The 20,238-nt window shown below is 34.6% G+C and overlaps 2 protein-coding genes across 2 annotated transcripts in view; one reads left to right on the top strand and one right to left on the bottom strand.

Moving 5' to 3' along the window:
- Positions 1 to 19,248, bottom strand: part of TDRD9 (tudor domain containing 9) — a 208,212-nt gene extending 188,964 nt beyond the window's left edge. The window contains exons 1-2 of the mRNA XM_044659911.1: positions 18,762 to 19,248; positions 15,107 to 15,163 (exon numbers count right to left, since the gene is read on the bottom strand). Coding sequence (XP_044515846.1) covers positions 15,107 to 15,163; positions 18,762 to 19,248 — 544 coding nt within the window. The remainder of the gene's footprint in view (positions 1 to 15,106; positions 15,164 to 18,761) is intronic.
- Positions 10,899 to 12,132, top strand: RD3L (RD3 like). The gene is made up of 2 exons (XM_044661887.1): positions 10,899 to 11,197; positions 11,835 to 12,132. Exons 1-2 carry the CDS (start codon positions 10,899 to 10,901, stop codon positions 12,130 to 12,132), a joined length of 597 nt encoding a protein of 198 aa, XP_044517822.1.
- Positions 19,249 to 20,238: the final 990 nt, after the last annotated feature.

Genomic DNA, 20,238 nt, shown 5'->3' with positions numbered 1-20,238 from the left:
TTCAAAATTGTCTCCCTTCCTCCCTTCTCTCAGAGATGGCAAGTAATTTGATTTGGATTATACATATATTATCATGTAAAACATACTTCCATATTGGTCATTTTTGTAAGAGAATACTTATATAAAACCAAAACCCTCAAATAAAACTATAAATATACTAATGTAGAAGATCGCATGTTTTGATCTACATCTAACTCCAACAGCTTTCTCTGGTGGTGGGCTAACATTCTTAGTCATAAATCCTTCAGAACCATCCCAGATCATTGTACTGCTGAGATTAGCTCGATAATTGTACAGTATTGCAGTTCAATGTTCCCCTGGTTCTGCTTATTTCACTCTGCATAAGTTTCTGAAATCCTCCTGTTTTTCATTTATTATAGCATAATAGTATTCCATCACCAACATATACCACAATTTGTTTAGCCATTCCCTAATTGTTAGGTATCTCCTCAATTTCCACTTCACTGCTATCACAGAAAGAACTGCTATAAATAATTTTGTACAATTAGGTCCTTTAATAATGAAAGGATGATTACTTTTTTTGTAATAGTTTGAGATCTAGAACTTTTAGGCATCTCCTTCTTTCACATTTTTCCATTAATATTTATATTCTTTAGCTTTTATTCATCCAGATGAATTTTATTGTTCATTAAAATAACTTTTTGGTGGTTTGGCATGGCACTGAATAAAACCAAGTCAAATTTGTAAGAACATGAGTCATTCTCCAAATGATAAATGGTCAAAGAATATGCACAGGCAATTATTTTATGAAGCAATAAGAGTTATCTATAGTCAAATAAAGAAAGATCTCAATCACTATTAATTAGAAAAATATAAATTAAAACAAATGTGAGGTGCCACCACTTCACACCTACCAGACTGGCTAATATAACAGGAAAGGAAAATTATTAAACGTTGGAGGGGATATGGGAAAAATGTGACACTAATACAAAATTTCTTAAATTAAAAAAAATTACTGATTATACCTAAGATTATGTCCACAATTACCATATGACAAAAACATCATTACTGTAATTTAAAATGTTTTAGCATCTTAGACTGAACTTTTGCTCCAGAGAGTTTTATTCATATCTCAGCCAATCTGTATGCTTACACTTTCACACAACGAACCAAGTATATTTGGAAGACCAGAAACATTATCTAAAAGAATAATGCAATATTATTGTTCTTGCAATATTTTATAACTTTAAAACCAATCTTCAAAAACAGCCTCTCAGAGCACAAGAAATTCAAGTACAATAAACAGTTTTAATTCAAAATTCCTTTCTGTTTGAACTCCCAATAAAAGTGTTAGGTTATATTTAAACGCCTTAAATTTGGATTGGGTTTTTTTTTTTTCCCTTTCTTAGAAATGTCATTGGGGGGCTGGGTAGCTCAGTGGATTGAGAGCCAGGCCCAGAGACAGGAGGTCCTAGGTTAAAATCTGGCCTCAGACACTTCCCAGCTTTGTGATCCTGGTTAAGTCACTTAACCCCCATTGCCTGGCCCTTACCACTCTTCTGCCTTGGAGCCAATACACACTACTGACTCCAAGACAGAAGGTAAGGGTTTAAAAAAAAAATGTCAGTTCTGGAAGGCCTCCTTTTATCCACATTAAAAATATGGTGACCAGTGTATCTACTCTTTTCTATTACTTTATTCAAAACATCAGGATATTTAACTGCCATGTACTCATCTACACTAGTTGCCTCTCCAAGAATTTTTAAATTTTGTAAAAGACTTCAATTTTTTTAAAAACTGAATTAAAAATAATTGCAGTAAAAGTTTCTTCACTATCTTAACTCTACTTCCATTTTCCTTCATTGTCTTTTTTATAGCTTTGGTTATATTTATTTCTATAAAAATATTCAATCTTTAGAAAATACTAATAATCATCCTTATTCTTAATATTTATATTTTGTTATTATAAAACATACAGTTGGTACATTTATAAATATTTAAACAAAAAATTTTCTACATATAAAAATATTTAAGAATATAATCTTCACCATTATGAAAAATATAAAAATTTTAATTCCATAAAACCTAATCAACATTTGAGGTTAAAGAAGAAGGAAAACATACTACTTCAATTTTCTTCCCAAACTTGAACCACTATTTTCAGAATATCTTATAAAATTCAAAATCTCAAAATTTTTTCCACTGGTCCAAAATAATTCCACTAAAGAAAATATTGGTAAACCACACTTACTATTTTACTCTTCTGTAGCTGTAAATTCTATTTTCTTTAAACATAATTCTACATTCCTTTTGGCATTTTTATTTCTTCCTTTCCTGCCTTCCCATTCCCAATTTTTGGTAGTTTCCCTGAAGTAAACTATCTATACTTTCAACTTTCTTAGGTTCTGACTAAGGTTTACTAATGACTCTTAAGACTAGAATCATAACCATGTGGTGAATTTGTGCCTTTTTTCTTCAGATATATACCTGGAGGAGAAAAGGATTTTCATTTTCATCAAGGCACAAATTTTTCTGTTTCAGAATTAGAAACTTGTATATGGTCAGCATTGTTTTTAGTTCTTCTGAAACCTTTTTGTTTACAATTCCTTACTATTCAGAAACTTATGGAAAACATTCTATATATCTTTAACGGAAGGTAGTTTACACCAAATCCAACTGCTTAAATCTTTCCCCACTACGTTTAAAATGTACAATTTTCTATAGTCAAAATGTTCTGAGTTAACTTATTGAATCAGAAGGACAATCTACATGAAATAAGATATATAGACTCTGAGATGAAGCAATATTTAATATAGGATCCCAGTTTTCTTGATATTGAAAATTCTGTTTGCTTTATCACCTGTATTTCCCCAAAGACCCTTCTAGGGAACAGTACAACGTCAGTTGTTTTCTTATATTAACTCTTAAAAAGTATTACCAATAAAAGGGTAAATAAAAGAGCTAATACTATATTTTATATTTCTAGATATATTGCTTTTTTACTCCACAGTCAGAAATTAACATGAATATAATATGATCTACAACTTGATACTGAATATTCTCTGCAAAGTTCCTTTGTTCACTTAGAAGATAAGTTTGAAAATCTTTATATTTTTGCAAGAAACATTCATAGTATACTTTCTTTTTTCTCTCAGGTAAAGTTGAACTAGATGTTCATCATCCTTTTCTTTTTCTGCTGTTTCTTTGTTTAGTTTGTATTTGCTTCTGCAGACTACATATCTTATCCATATAAAACAGACTGTAGAGTTTAGGAATCGAATAGCCTTTGTAAGAGAGATGCTGGACAACTGAAAATAAAATGGTCTACACTGGTAACTGTATCTTCCACCTTTACAAATGGCTTTTTAAGTCTTCTTTTTGTTTTCTGATAATCAAGTCATTTCTCCATCTCTCTTTATTGATAGGCTTTGTTTCTTAATCATACAATTCTTTTTTTTTCCTTTGTTCAATATAGCATTTTAAATCATCAATATGAAGAATTTCCACTTTCCAGAATGAAGTATTTAACAGTATTACTATTGGATAGTGTAAAGTGAAGCACAAACTCTATTGAACTTGGGTCTCTCTTTCCCCAAGGGGAGCAAACACCTTAGGCACTGAAACCCCTAGAGACCTCCATTCTACTTTTACAGAACAGGAAGATAACCAAGAGATATATTAATGAAAATGTAATTTGTAAGAAAAAAAGTAACAACAAAACTCCTTAATATGTCCCCTTTCAGACTTGGACAAGCCTAACAAAAAGACTAAACAAAAGGAAGAACAGGAATACATTTTAGAAAGCTTAAATATAATGGCTTTCTGGCAATTAATGAATAGGAGTACAAAGGATTATAAAATGTTTCTAAACTCTGCAAGACATCTTTAAAATTAACATTTAATTAGGCCATTAAAAACTTTAAAATACAGAAAAGCCAACATATTAAATATATTCTTCTTTCCTGACAACACGACTAAAATCGTATTCAATAAAGGTCCCTTAAAAAAAGATAAAAATTAGTCAAATAATTTAATAAGGAATTAATAAGTCAAAAAACATATCACAGAAACAATAGACAATAGAAAATTTCATGAAAGAAAATTACAAAAGAGAAGCAAACCAAAACTTCTGAGATGCAACTAAACAATACTTACAACAGGGAAATATAAAGGAAAGGGGAATAGAGAAGGGAGCCAAAGAGGAAGGTAATGGAGGGATAGTCCTAAGAAAAGCAAACTCTAAATAATTATATAAAAATATTGATAGCTCTTTTTTTGGTGAGAAGGAATTTAAAACTATGGGGTTGCCCCTCAAATGGGGAATGGATGAACAAATGATGGTATATAAATTACATGTAATATCACTATACTGTAATATATTGAAGGGGATGATTTCAGGGAAATCTGTGAAGATTTATATGAACTGATGCAAAGTGAAAAGAAAAGAAACAGGAAGACAATTTATACAATGAAAAAAAATCTATAAACCACTTGTTCTAGATAATTAATGATGATGCATGCTATTCTTCCAAAAGGTGGAAGATTCAGAGTGAATAAGATAGGTTTTTTAACATAGCCAATGAATGTTTTGTTTTGAGATATATATAGATATGTATAATGTATTTTCTTTTTCAATTAAGGGTGGGAGGAAGAGAAGGTAAACTTTTGCTGATTGAAAAATAATTAAGTGTTTTTTTAAAAGAAATAAATAGGGGGCAGCTGGGTGGCTCAGTGGACTGAGAGCCAGGCCTAGAGATGGGGGGTCCTAGGTTCAAATCTGACCTCAGACACTTCCCAGCTGTGTGACCCTGGGCAAGTCACTTGACCCCCATTGCCTAGCCCTTACCACTCTTCTGCCTTGGAGCCAATACACAGTACTGACTCCAACAGGGAAGGTAAGGGCTTCAAAATAAATAAAAAAAAAATCAATTAATTAATTAAAGAAGTAAATATAAAATAAATACAGAATAGATAAAAGTAATTTTTAACACAGGAGAGAGAAATATTAGCATAACTAGGATGGAGTAGGGAATCAGACTATACTTTCTAAAGGACAGCATTTGAAATGGGCTTTAAAGAAAGCAACCTATACAGCAGAGTTTTGTAAAAAGGAAGTGAATTTTGGACATAGGCAGCAAGATTTGGAATATAATATATACAAGGGAATAGGAAATAAGCCAATTTTGCTATAAAATATAACACATTGAAGAAATAATTTGCAATGATTATGGAAAAATAAACTGGAGTCAGGACATGAAGGATTTTAAATGCCAGAGGTGTTTATACTGTAACTCAAGAGACATGAAAGCAACCAACGCGGCTTCATGAGCAGGATGTTCTTTAGGAATATTGATTTGGCAGCTGCGTGAAAGAAGTAAAGAGCAAGAAAGAGTGGAAAAATAAAGGCCAACAATAGCCCAGGAAAAATAATGTTAATAAAAGTGAAGAAAGATACAGAATGATATGAAAGAATAGTAACATCAAATTAATAATGTTTTGGTTTTATTTTTAAGTAGATCAGGGCACATCATAGGGTTTGTAAAATCTAGAGAAGGAGTAAGACGATAAGGCAGATTGAAAATTAGAAGCAAAGGACTGAAAGGGCAAGCTGCCTTTGGAGAATGGGTCAAGATAGCATTAAAGGTACAAATATTTAGTGTTTGTCAAGACAAGGTCCTCTTACTCCAAGAGTTAAATAAAGGAGAAGAAAGTGGAAGATAGTGGTGATGTAATTACAAGTATAGTATAGATCAGCCAATAATGAAGGTTTTCATGGGAAGAACTAACAATAGCCCCACATGCTCCATTGACATCTATGCAACATCAAACAATCTAAAGAAAGATCACACAGGATATTTGGTAAACTATCCTTGTCAAGGATTTAAAGAGGGACATGGGCACAAATTGTTAAAGAGAAAACAATTCAGATGAGTTTTGTACTGTTTGAGGAAGTGCATATGAAAGTGCACATAAAAACCAATGAAGTGCTTAAAAATGACATCACATGTGATGTCATACTTCAATGTTATTTTAATTTACATTTGATTAGCAAAGTTGAATATTTCATCAAGTGAACATAAGAAATCTAAAAGACAGAGGAACCAAACTAACCCAGGCATGAGTCACAGATAGAGCAGAGATGCAAAGACAGAAGATGGCAGTGTCATGTTGGAGGAACAAGTAGGCTAGTATAGCTCAATCATATAGGACACGAAGAAGAGTAAAGTGGAATGAGCCTGAAAGGTAGAAAGGGGCCAGGTTCTAAAGAGCTTATTAAAGGCCAGAGGGTAAGCAGAAACTAGATTTTACTGATTGAGGGGAAAGGGAGAGGGGGTTGATGCGGTCAGACTGGTAAATTCTAGGAAAATAATTTTGATTGCTGAGCAGTGGATGAATTAGATCGGGGAGAGGCAAAAGCAGGGAGATGAATTAGAAAATTCCATGTTGGCTATGTGAGTGGAAAGAAGAAGGGTAGGGAATAAGAATTTACATAGCACCTACTATGAGCCAGGCATTATACTAAGCCCTTTACAAATATCATCTCTTTTGATTCTCTCAACAACTCTGATATAATTGCTCTTATCACCGTTTTACAATTGAGGAAACTGAGGCAAACAGTGGTTAAATGACTTGCCTGGGGTCACAGAGATAGTAAGGGTCTAAGGCCAGATTTGAACTTGGGTCTTCTTCCTGTCCATGTCCAAAGCTCTAGCCACTACACTCACTACCGGACTGTCCTAAGAGGATTTATAGGAGAGATATATGAGGGTAGAAATAAGATTTGTCAATTAATAAGGTATATAGGATTGAGTGAAAGTGAAGAGTTGAGAAAGACACCACGATTGCAATCCTGACTGACTGGAAAGATGGTAGAATCCTTAATAGTAATAGGAAAGTTCAGAAGATGAGAGGGAGTTAGGAAATAAAGTTAATCAAGTTCTGTTCTGGATACTTTTGAGATGCCTATGAAATAATCAGTTCAAGATGTTAAAAAAAAAAGTCGTGACAAATATGGAAATATGTTTTGCATTAATGAATATGTATAACCTCTAAATTGCTTGCCTTTTCAATAAGGGGGGAAGTGGAGGTAAAGAAAGAATTTGGAACTCAAAATTATTTTCTAATTTATATTTACATATAATGGGGAAAATATTTTTAAAAGAATGAAAGCATTGTAAAAAATATACATGCAGTTTTCTAACTTCAAAAAATAAATAAAATATCAAATTTGTAAAAAGTGACAGTTGATGATACAAGACTGTGGCTAAGAGATGAGAATCATATGCAGGAATAATAAATGAATCCATGGGAGCTGATGAGATAATACAAAGCAAAAAGAGAAGAGGCCACAGGACAAGTTAAGAGGAGCTTCCAACTAAAGAAATTCTTATTGATATGGGTTCACAGGTCAAACAGTCAGTCAATAAACATACTTAAAGGCACATATAAACTAATTTTGGAAGGGATAGAGAGCATTAATACTTCAGGAGAAAGGAAGAGAGCCAAGGAACGGCTTCATGTCCAAGTCAGCAACTGAGCTTATTAGCCTTGGAAGGAGAGAGCTTCTAAGAGGTGAGAAAGACTATTGTTTCCTCTCTTGGTTTCTGAGACACCCACTGCTCTATTCTGGTCCTCCTCCTACCCATCTCACTATTCCTTTTGTGTTCTTCGGCTAGATCAGCATCCATCTCCTGTCCTACAATTTTGTGTTTCCCTATGACAAAGAAAGTCCTCTTCTCAGTTTCCCCTCTACATTCAAATTTTTATTGTTCTCCTTAGTTTCATGGAATCAGTCCTCTACTTATAGGTTTTCTCTATATAATCATTCCTAAGTTCTCCCCAACTCTAATACTACATTCATAAACTGCCTGGAAAATATCTCCAACTGGATGTGTCCTCTCAGCATTTGAAACTCAATATGTCCAAAATAAAATTGATTATCTTTTCATTCCCTCCCATCCCCCACAATCAAACTTGCTCTTCCTTCCAAAGCCTCCCTGTTTCTGTGGAAGATAACCTCATCCCCTTATTAATTTTTAGGGTTTTCCCCCCTTTCAATATCACAAATTCTAAAATGTAATAATTATTTGCTTAAGAGGGTAATAATTATAATTTCTCCATACTGGAACAGGCAGTTTCTCTTTGTGTATTATTGTCCATTTTTGATGACTACAAAAATTCTCTAAAAATTAATTACTCAAAATACAGAGCTTTTCTTCTTTTTTCAATGTTTTCATCTAGAACTTCAATTATACTAAGGTTTATGCCTCTTGCTATTTTCCAAATCTGTTTGGGAACAAACAAATGCACAACATCTCATGAATATTTCTTAGTTGCTTTTTAAGACCTATTATATTTTAAGATTATACTTTAATTTTATCTAATGGTCTTCACTCTATTTTGCTACTTGTTATTCCCATTAATGTTTTTAGTTCTCAGGTACAGTATTAGTTTATATTTTTGTAACTGTTCTTTTTTTTAAACCCTTACTTTCTGCCTTAGTAACAACTGTGGGGTTGTGACTTGCCCAAAGTCACAAAGCTAAGAAGTGTCTTAGCTATATTGAATTTGAACCCAGGTCTTCTTGTCTAGAGGCCTGGCACTCTATCTAATGTGTCATCTAGCTACTCCCTCCAACTGTGCTTTCATCTCTTCTTGGATGTAAAAAAAAAAAATCACATTTTCTTTTACTGAATTATACAGAATTCCTTCAATTCTTTTAACGCATTAATTATCCAATTAATGATATCTTTTGGTGCTTCTATCCCAACCAGCAATGTTTCAACCAGAGAAGAATCTTAAGGCTAAAGGGTAAGGATTCATACATAAGTACATACACAAATATATTCATGTATGTGTGCATACAGATATAAAAATACATAGTGTGTGTACATATACACAACCCTGTGTAAATATACATACATACACACACATAGGTAGATAGATAGATAGATAGATAGATAGATAGATAGATATCCCTACAATATACCCACTTTAAGAATATTCTACTCTTTTATACTTCTGATATAAGTTACACATTTTCAGGAAAAAAAAGCAGCAACAAGATAGTTTAAAGAAAGAGGTGGCAAGAGCCATTTAAATTCTATCAGAAAATTTGGTAGGACATTTCTGTCATTATAAACCCAACTCCTTTCATTTTTCATAGAACCATGTACAATGCAATGTGAAAACCTTCCAGTTGAATATAATTAATCCTGACATCTGAATTTCCCAAAGTACAAGTAATATCAGCTATAGTAATGGCCACACACATCATTCTTTATGTTGCATGACATTTAGGTCTGCTTTAAACAACGCCTGCTGTTCCATAGTTCAATTAAATACACAGAGAAAAAAGGAATAGAGAAAATGCTTTCAAAAGAAAGGAACTTATCAACAAGGTGGTAATCACAGTGACCTTTATTACCACCTATAATATATTTCCCTATGAAATGTAAAGAATTCCAAAGAACAAATATTTAAAAAATGTAAAAAAACCCTAATATTTTACCTCTAATTCTCAAAGGAAAGAAGAAAATTTACTAGCCAAGTTTAACATTCTAAGTCTTAGTATTCATTTCTGATATGACTTATTAATGCGTTTCAAATTCTAATATTCTGACCCTTAAGTATTATATTGAACTTACCAGACTTACCTTACTTTTAAAGGGATTTAAAGCAATTGCTCTATATTTCAAAATTACATTTTAAAACATTTGAAATGTTAAAGAACAGTTTAAATATATTAACAAAATAATTACTAGTTTTGGGGGAAAATGCATACAAGTTACTAAAAATATCACATGATTTTTTTAGGCTGTCTGATCCGGATTCTTTAACTCTACTCACTAAAAATGAGTTTTCACAGTATTTTACTGGCAAGGGGCTACTATAATTTATTTTTCAAGTTTTAATAAGAAAGTCTAATTTGCTTTTTCATCTTTAATTAAAGTAGATATTGACCTGGCTTTCAAATGGCCTGAAACTTTAGCAACAGAATAAAAGCAACATGGTTATTTTTAGAGCTCTACAGGCATAAAAATACAGCACTAAACTGTGACCTACAGCTATGCACAGCAAAGCATCACATCATGCGACAGTCTTCACTTTAGCTAGGAGCACATCTGTAGTTGCTTCAGACTACCCGTTATTCATCTCACTACCAACAATATATTGGCAAGCATTTTGAAACCAACATCTGTATCTGCACCTCCTTGTTTCAAATTGCTTTCTTAAGCAAAACTACATTCAAAAGGTAGGAGATCTTAATGGACTTCATGGAGAATAAAGTCGGTTGTTTTTTATATCAAACAAAATGAATTAAGCAGCAGCCTCATCAACAAAGAAACCAAAACCATATTCCCAACAAAGAAAACAATTTATCAAGAATTCAGCTTAAAAGGTTAATTAAATAAGGCAAACTGCTTATTGTGGACACATCCAAGAGAACAAGATATAAGTGAATAAAATTTCTACCTCAAACAAAACTCCTCTGAACTACAACCACTAAACTGGACAGTAACAACTTAACAGGTATGTTTTCTTTTTATTCTTTACAAAATAATAGCCTATTCTTAGCTAATCCCCTCCTAAACAATAAATATTTTTACTAGTACTGGTAGCAATAATATATTACCAGTTATTTTAAAAATTGTTAAATTGGAATAATTATAGTGGGAAAAAATGTTTAATTGTAATAACAACCTATTAATGGGGACAAAGCCCAAGTTCATTAAGATTGTTAAGCCTGTTGTGACAAAACTGGGTTATGTATTGAAAGATTTCATAATTTATTTTTTCCAATCTTATTTTGAACTCATACAATCAAATATTACTCTATTTTGACAAACCCATTCCAAATTTATCAGACATTCAAGTCTGTCCTAGAGTCTATTATGCAATTAATAAATATATGTGATTTTTTTCCAGATTAAAAAATGCCACTTTTTAGCTGGATGAAGTGGTCAAAAAGAGATTCCCATAAATCCACACACTATCCAGGCTCAGATGTAGTAACAAAGACTCTGCTTCGGGAACTGACATGGCATCTCAAAGAACGTGAGAGATTAGTACAAGAGATTGAAAATGAACAAAAAGTTAAAAAAACTGGTGTGGACTATAACTGGCTAAAAAACTATCAGAATCCCCAAGCAACCATCCCAGCTACTGAGCAAAGACAGCTTGAAGTTCTCTGCTCACAAGTTCAACCTTGCCAGACTGGAACTATTCTCAGCAGGTACAAATACAGGATTCTTTTTTTAAGACACTTACAGACATTAGTAATAAATTCCTTAACTACTTAGACTGGAAATTCTAAGCAATTATACAAGTTATTTAGCCATATTTAGCAACCAAAAAGTCCCTGTGGACAAAGTGTTTTTTATGACTTTGCCTAAAAGAAAATATGGTTTGTTCTTTTCTGTATTACCTTCTGCACAATCACTGGTTCTGTATTAGTTAATATTAATTCAAGCATAGAAATTATTCATTTATATCATAATCCTACAGATATCTTAATGGTTTCATATTAATTTTTTTAATATTGCTTTCCTAGTAATTACTTTAATTTCAGAAATCTTTCCCTGAAATTATTGCATAAGGTTTTAAAGGGCCACCTAAGAAGAATAAAATAACAGGAACTTATGTCCTTTCTATATACAAAATACCCTTCAGAGTAAAGTCAGGTTGTAGCAACAAAACATATGTGAAAACTAACAAAATTTTAATGGATTCTAATCCTTTCTAAAGTTTTTTTTTAATCTAAAATATGCAAAAATCTCTTTCACTGAGACTGTGTGGACTTATTTTAAATTAATCTACGAATAACTTAAATATTTCAAAACTAGATATTCATGACTAGTTTTTCCTTCTAGATTTCGAGAAGTTTTAGCAGAAAATGATGTTTTGCCATGGGAAATAGTCTACATCTTCAAGCAAGTGCTGAGAGATTTTCTAACCAATGCAGAAAAACAAAGTCAACAGGAGGAACTGGAAGACACATGGAATACAAATCACTCTGTACACTTTGGAGTTCTAGGTGAAAGTACCAAGAATTCAGATAAAGAGGAAATTCCCACTATTTCAAGTTACATTGATAAAAACACAAAAAACATGTTCCCTACATTCTCACAGAGAATATGGAATCTACCATATTACTATCCGTCAACTTAAGTTATTTATCATCACTCAAGTATTTATTTGTACAATATTGAATCTGAAACCACAACATGAAATATAACTTAGAAATCAGAAAATGTGATCCTTTTTCATGTTTTCCTTTGTTATAAGGTCAAAAGTTTACAGTTTTATGGGTGTCTTTATATTTTATGTAAGGCTTATTGTTAGCTACTAAAATTGTAATGTTTCCATTCCTGAACTAAAATAATGTATTGTGGCTCTCCTAAGTAAATGTTTGAAATATTTTCCTGTTTTCACCCCTACCTTTAGCATATACTACAGAAAAAAAAAATAATTTTATGTACTTAAAATGGAATTAACATATTGTGAAGTGTGTACAGAAAGGACAATTTTTAAAATTTACATATAGAAGCTATATGTAGAATAAAATGAATATTTTAAAATTGTAATCAATTGTATTCACAACATAATAGCGATCTAAAACACAAGCAACATCATAAAATGCATATATTATCTCCAGATTAAGTGAAGGAAATAGTCTGAGTTTTAACCACATTAATAGTTGGTGGTCTCCTAGAACAAAATTCACATACTATTTAACTTCAAATAACCTTCCCTGTTAGCTCAAACAAAATGTGAAAAAACAATCTAAAAAGTTTTAAAATGGCAATTCAGAGATTTATGATAATTCTATGAAAGAAAGCAAAAAGCTCATTGAAGAACCCCAAAAGTAGACTTTGTACAAAGGTCAGCAAATATGTAAAGAAAATTATTTGATTCTGTCTATAAGCAAGCATGTAAACAAAAAAAATGTCAATTCCAAAATTAAGGAGGGGAGAAAATGCACAAGCTCCACTTTCTCCCTTACCAAACATAAAATTTTGGTTTTACTTGAATTAAATCTCAAATCAATTAATATAATAAATGCATCCACAAGGCCAGGCCTCAACAAAAATTAAGATGACTCTAATACAAATAAGTTTGAAGTCGACCCAAAAATCTAAAAGAAGTTTCATATTTTAACATCATCTCTCTTAGTATTATTTCACAAACTCTTTCTGAAGTTGTTTAAAAGTCTTTGAGGAAAACAGAGGTCCACTGCCTTCTGATGTAAGTCCCTAAAAAAAGAGGCATTTTGGAGTATTTACATTTTTCCAAGATCTCCACTTCTTCATATGTAAAAACAAGGTTTTGTATGAAAGTCTCTAGTACTTCCCAGCTTTGAAATGAAAAAGTTAGTGAATGCAACCCTGTAAGAGAGCATGGGTTACTTACCCCCAATTGCCTAGACCTTATTGCTTTTTTATCAATTCTAAAACAGACTGTAATAATTTTCTGGTTGGTTTTTGGGGTTTTTTTAAATACATGGGCACAAAACAAATGTTAGATGACTCAAGTCTGTTCTGATGACTCCATTTGTGTAATGGCACTGGAATATCCCATCCCTCCATTGTACTGTGCCATCTCGGACAAAAAGTGTTCTAAATGAAGCCATCTATTGAAAAAGGTTTTCTAACAATTCAGACCATCACAGATATTTGCAAACAAAGCTTTATGAAAGCTTTCTTATTTCCTAGATCATAAACAAAATCTTTTAAAAATTAATTGTAGGAGCAGCTGGGTGGCTCAGTGGATTGAGAGCCAGTCCTGAGATGGGAAGTCCTGGGTTCAAATTTGACCTCAGATATTTTCTACCTGGGTGACCCTGGGCTGCCCAGCACTTAGAATCACTATTCTAAGAAGAAGGTAAAGGTTTAAAAAAATTAATTGTATTCACTCCCACTTAATAAGACTATAGCATAATAAAGGAGGCAGATTCAGTCTCCTTAAAATTTCCCTCTTGGTCACAGTAAGAGGAGTTTGGGGCAATGAGAAAAAAGATGAATGGAAAGAAGTTGTAAAGACTTGATTTAGGCTCAAAATAAGGATAAACTTCCTACTAATTAAAAGGGGAATGGGTTTCCTCATGTTCTGTGTTGTTAAGAGTTCTTGAAAGAGAAGAGGAAAGACTACTATTTAATAGAAATCTCTTTTATACATCCCTATAAAAGTTGAATTTGAACAAGATGCCCTCCAAATTTTTTACAAGCTCAGATTCTATAATTATAGTCCTAATCACTATCACCAGAGCATTTGTTTTATACTAACCTGATGCCATTTTGTATTAGAGATAAGGGGGTGGATCAGGGAAATTCCTTACCAACAAATCAACTTACCTTATTATACTGACTTGGGAATTTCCTTAGTTCTTAATCAGTATTCTTTATATAGTAGTGCTTAATAAATGTTCAGTGAAGTTGAACTACATGATAATGTAAAAAGTCTTAATTAGAACAAAAATTAGTTTTTTGCTAATCAAAAAATGTTGGTTTAATTTAAAATTACCAACATTTAAGTTAACTGCCTCAGAATATCTAAGCTTAGATATTCTAAACCCTAAAGAATGACCAAGATAATCAAAGGAGACACTAAAGCAATTTTCTCATAACTTTCACCCAAACTTCAAAGGGGAAGAAAAAGAAAATAGCCATCTAGGAAAATATACAAAATTTCACAAGAGATGTATTTCTTATATTTTAGGCATTCTAAGGCAAGGCTAAATATTTCTGAGCATCCTCTAGTGTAACAGTTCTCAATACCCATTGGGTTAAATAAATATTTGGAAGAACCCTTGTAGTAAAATCCTCTAAAATTATTTTTATACCTATTAACAAAATAATATATGGTTCTTTTTTTTTAAGCTGATGAGGTGTTTCAGGTTTCCTTACAGCACAATGAGTAACACCGTTCTAGTGCATCTTTTGTATAGCAAAAAAAAAAAAAAAATTCAATTCAGCTTTTTAAAATATTATATAATAGGTATAACTACATTTGGTAAAGGAATTACAATTAAAAGGTTATTGTACAAACAAATTTTTGGGGTTTTGCTCTGTTAAGGGAAAAAGGGTGGGTCTTGATCTAGGATTCGTGAAGGAGACTTTAGTAAGTAAACTCCCTCTATATAAGCTGTAAGAGTCTATATAAGGAATTTTGGTGGACAAAGGAGTTTCATGATTTCCTTTCGCTTCATTAAGTAGTATAGATAGGAGCAAAGGCAGAAAATGTTGGGAGTAACCTAAGCCTGAGGACTACCATGATTTGGCAGTAGGATTAAGAGGCATTCAAGAGGAGAGTTAAAGGGTCAAGATGGAGAAAGAGAATGTAGCTACTGCTGGAATGCTGGGCTGGCAGTCATAATGAGGGTAAAGAACAGGATTCAGTTACAAGGAAGAGAGAGTGAAGGATTGTAAAGAGATTGTGATCAGATTAGGGAATTTCAGAGTTCATGAATATGGAAGCTAGACTGGCCAGAGGCAGGACTTGAACCCAAGTCTTCTCAACTAAGGTTGACTATCCACTACTCCTCACTACCACTAATTGCAAAAAGAATCATTTTAAGAGTTTCAAAGCAGTTTTGTAGACTATAAAGATTTTACCTAATCCATCGTTTTTGACTTACTGGAAAACAATCAAATTCCAAATAACTTCTCTGATCTGCAACACTTTAAATAGGGGATAAAACCTGACACTATATTCCTTGTCCTCCAAAGTAGGGAGCTAATGGCAAAGGCATCTGTCTTCAAAGTGGAAGCAATAGATATATGGCTATCAACCTGACTCCTAAGGAAGCTAGTACTTAATTCTGAACAGAAAAAGTAACCAAAATGCATAGCAGCTAAGTGTACACACATCCTCTTTCTCCTCCCCTTAAGTAGTAGTAAGGAAAAGGAAGCATAAGAAAGAATACAAAGGAAAGCATAAAAGGGAAAAGACCTAAACAAGATAAGTAGTACAAGAAGGAAGGGATCCTAACGGGAACTCTAGATTGCAAGGAGTAGGCAATCCAGTCAAACTCATCATTCAATAATTATTTAACAAGTGCAAACTCTGTGCAAAGTGCTGTACTAACAGAACTGAAATGAAAAAATGCTTATGCTATAAAAACTTCCAAAAATGCTTAACTGCTCAATAATTATCTCCAAGGACTCTAAGCTCACCTTTCATTACAACCCTTCATGGGAATCCTCCCCTTCAGTCAGATTAATCCTTAAGCAGCTCACAAACCTTGTGATTTCTACCTTCAGGAATTCAAAATTTGCCCTAATGTTTCTTGTTAACACCTTCCCCCTCTCCTCTATGTGAACTTCTATATCTCTCACTTCCACCAAAATTTGACTAGAAACTCCCCTTCCAAACAACCCATTCTAATGACTCTTTGAACATATATTAATTTTTATTGCCAAGTAACTGTAAAATGTCATCTTCTGGTGCAAGGAAGAGAGCACTGGATCTGCACTTCTGATGAGTGCTTCTTGTGACTTCTTGCTTCCTTCTCTTTAAAAGGAGGGGCCTGAAACTTTGAGTTGACCTCAATGTTCACCCTAAATCCAAACTCTCTTATTTAATATGTTCTATGCTGCAGAGCTCCTTAAAAATGTGGACTGAACTCTTATTCTTCATAATATCCCAACAACTCAATACTCTGCAAATAAAACTATAACTTATTATATACACCTATAAAATAGGAATAATAAGCACATGCACATTATCTAAGAAGGCTGTTTTCCTAGAAATGTCAACTATGTATTATCTTCAAGAATGCTGGGATAACAGTTATTCAATATATTTCAAGTGGTAGAATCACTGGATCTGTTTCTTCACCTGCAAAATGGAGATAGGAATGAATACTATGGTACTATATAACTCAGAGTTATTGTGGAGTCATAAAAATGAAGAGATTTTATATTAAAAACTATAGATCCAAAATCACTTATATACTTCCAAGGTCCCTTTCAAGATGAATGTCCAAAGAAGAAGATACATTATTTCTAACAAACATGAATTCGGCTACACAAGTCGTACAGAAGTTCTGCTACTTAACTGCAAAGGGAAATTAAATGAGTTGTAGAAAACATATGTTTTATGTATTCTTCACTATTACAGCAAAAAAAGCACAGAGAACCCTCAGTGGCAAAGGACATAGAACACAAATTCTTAGCACATCCTCTAAGACCATCAGAAATCTGGCCCCTGGTACACTAATGCCCATGACAAATTGCTTTGCTTTCATCTTTAGCAAGTACAACAATAATTTCTCATATCCCTCACTGGTGTCTCATTCAAGGGAAGGCCATTTTCCTCACTTCTTCTGCCAACTGTTTTGTAGACTTTAAAGCACCAGAGAAATTAGTTACTTCAATCAAACTAATGTGTGTTAAATATATACCATATACAAGGCATTGTGCTTAGTTAGCACTTAAGATACTGAGATGAAAAATGACAATAACCCCAGGACTAAGGATCTTACAATGTAATAGAGGAGAGTAAGATAAACCTCACCTACTCAGGACTCGTGCCATCATGGACAAACCACTGCCACTCTTTGGGCCTTAGTTTTCCCATGTGTAAAAAGAAATGATTAGATGAGATAGTCTCTAAGGTCTCTATACATGTTTAAATCCTAAGGACCTACTTACAAATGAATATGGTACAGGATAACATGTGATAAGAGCAAAGAAAAATCAGACAAAGTGCTATGATAATCCTAAAAAGATTATATATTAAAAGGAATACAGATTTATAACTAAAAAGGCCTGAAACAGTCATTAAATTGAAGTTCCTTATTTTACAAAGAAGGAAACAGAGGCAGAAAGAAGCAAAGTTGATATTAGCCCAAGATTAGGAACATAGTCAAACCCAGTTTCTGTGACTACAAATTCTGTGCTCCTTCCACTGCACTGACTTCTTCTCAGGTAAATAGGATAGGAATGCCTCCAGAACTGGAAAAAGCTCAAAAGGTGCTTTTTGAATGTCGGAGATGGAAAGTATTTTTAATGATCATGGAACTTCAAGGTTATAAAAAGGCTATAGGACTCAATATCCTCATTTTCAGAAACTAAAATTCTTCGACAAGCACTTTTTATACATGTAGGTACTGTGCCTGGCACTGGAGAGTAAAGTACAAAGAATGAAGACCTTAACCTCCAGGAGATTATATTCTAATGGGGGAGGAAAATTTACATACTATGAAATAAATAACCTAAGAAAGTTTGGAAGAAAGAGTACTAGCAGTTGGGGGTGGTGAGGGGATCAAAAAAGTGCTAGTGAGGAAGAGCTGCATCTTGGAGAAAGAAGCTATGGGAGTCAAAGAACATTCCGGACAAGGAGGATAGAGTATAGGCAAGAGCAAGACTGCTAGTTTGGCTAGATCACAAACTGTAATTTGGGGAATGAAGTACACTGAGTGGAGAGATAAGTTGAGGCCAGGTTGTAAGAGGCTTTAAAAAGCTAAGCAGAGGGGGCAGCTAGTTGGCTCCATTAATTAAGAATTAGACCTAGATACAAGAAGGTACGGGATTCAAGGCACTTAATCCCCATTGCCTAGTCCTTACTGCTCTTCTGCCTTGGAACCAATACATTCTAAGATGGAATGTAAGGATTGGAGTTTTTTTTTTTTTTAATATTATGTAAAAAGAGGGAAAGGCGGGGAAGAAAGTCAATAAAACCTTTCAAAAATAGGCAGCTATTGTTCCGTTTCCTCTACTAGAGTCCTTTCCCTCCTTTGCTCCTCCTCACACATGAACACCTATTTCCAATAAGGTTTCCCCAGGCTCCTTACCCGCCAACCACCGGGGAGGCCAAGGCTCGAACATGGGCCTGCTCGCTGCCAACACAGCCACCAGTTGCTGATGCTGCCTGGTCACTGAGGGCTGGTCTCCGCACCTCTTCTCCTGATCTCACCTCGGCCTCAGCCTCCACCTCCGACTGGGCCTCGGCCTCTGCCTGGGCCTCAGCCTGGGCCGCAGCTTCAGCTTCGGCCTCAGCTACGGCCTCGGCCTCAGCCTCAGCCTCGGCCTTGGCTTCAGCCTCAGCTTCAGCCTCAGCTTCAGCCTCAGCCACGGCCAGGGCCTCTGCCTCATCCTCAGCCTGGGACTGGGCCTGGGCCTGGGAATAAACCTGAGCCTGAGTCTGGACATTATAAGCCTGTGTCCCAACCCCGGGAGGCCCAGCAGGGAAGGTGGGCGGTGACCCAAGGAGTTCTACATTGGCCACCGTCTTGCCGATAGTGAACCAGTCGTTGATTTGGTCGAGGGTCAGCTTGCGCAGCATGGTCGAGGCTGAACGTACGAATGGGCGGACAGAGTCCAGGTGCCCAGCGGCCGGAGCACGAGCCGGGAGTCGCTCTACACCTGTGAGCTTCGGCGAGCGTCTGGAGGGAACCAAACGACTGCAGGGAAAAATACCAAGCTACCAGCCCCGCCCCACCAAGCCCCGCCCATATGCCCCGCCCCCTTCCAACGGGGCGGGGCTCCTACCACCGCACGTGAGCCACATGGTCCTATCAAGTTCTGCCCTCTCGAGCTCCAGAGTTCAAAGAAAAAGAATTCTTTACTCGGGGCTGGAAACCCTAGAAATTGTAGCATCTTGAAACGCAGGCCAGAAAGGAGCTCCGAGCCCCACCCCTTCAAAGTTCATCCACTCCGCACCTGCACAAGTCCGTAGTCACCCCACCCCCACCCTCCACGAGGTATCTCTGGCCACGTGCCTCTTCAGGCAATATTCTTTGAAACAACACTGGAATTCCCTCCCTTTACTGGCCATTCTTTGTTCCACTTTCTGGGCGCTTACTCCGAGGACAACCATAAGACTTCTCACCTTCATCCACTGTTACCCTAAGATGGAATCTGGTTTATCCCAGGTGGGAAAATTATTTTAATTATTTTTAACTACATAATGAAGTATTTTTTCACTTTCTTTGTTTTATCTTGCCTTTTTTTTTTAACATTTTTTAACAACATGGCTAATATGGAAATTTCACATACATAATTGATATCTTATTAATTAAATTAATTAGCTAGTAATTAATTAAATTAATAAAAGACAATATTCCTGCCTTTCCACTGGGTAGAGAAGGGACTGGAGGGAAAGAAAGAACTAAAAAAAAATTCTTTTAACTTAATGTTAAAAATATTACAGTCGGGGGCAGCTGGGTAGCTCAGTGGATTGAGAGCCAGGCCTAGAGACAGGGGTCCTAGGTTCAAATCTGACACTTCCCAGCTGTGTGACCCTGGGCAAGTCACTTGACCTCCATTGCCTACC

The sequence above is a fragment of the Gracilinanus agilis genome, chromosome 2 (assembly GCF_016433145.1).
Source record: "Gracilinanus agilis isolate LMUSP501 chromosome 2, AgileGrace, whole genome shotgun sequence".
Lineage (NCBI taxonomy): Eukaryota > Metazoa > Chordata > Mammalia > Didelphimorphia > Didelphidae > Gracilinanus > Gracilinanus agilis.
Note: the sequence above shows the minus strand (reverse complement) of the source record. Positions and strands in the feature narration are given on the sequence as shown.

What these genes read in the sequence shown, in the direction of transcription:
- RD3L (XM_044661887.1), top strand. Translation starts at nt 10,899, where the DNA reads ATGCCACTTTTTAGCTGGATGAAGTGGTCAAAAAGAGATTCCCATAAA. An exon ending in ACTGGAACTATTCTCAGCAG is followed by an intron (nt 11,198 to 11,834) that starts GTACAAATACAG and finishes TTTTCCTTCTAG; the next exon opens with ATTTCGAGAAGTTTTAGCAG.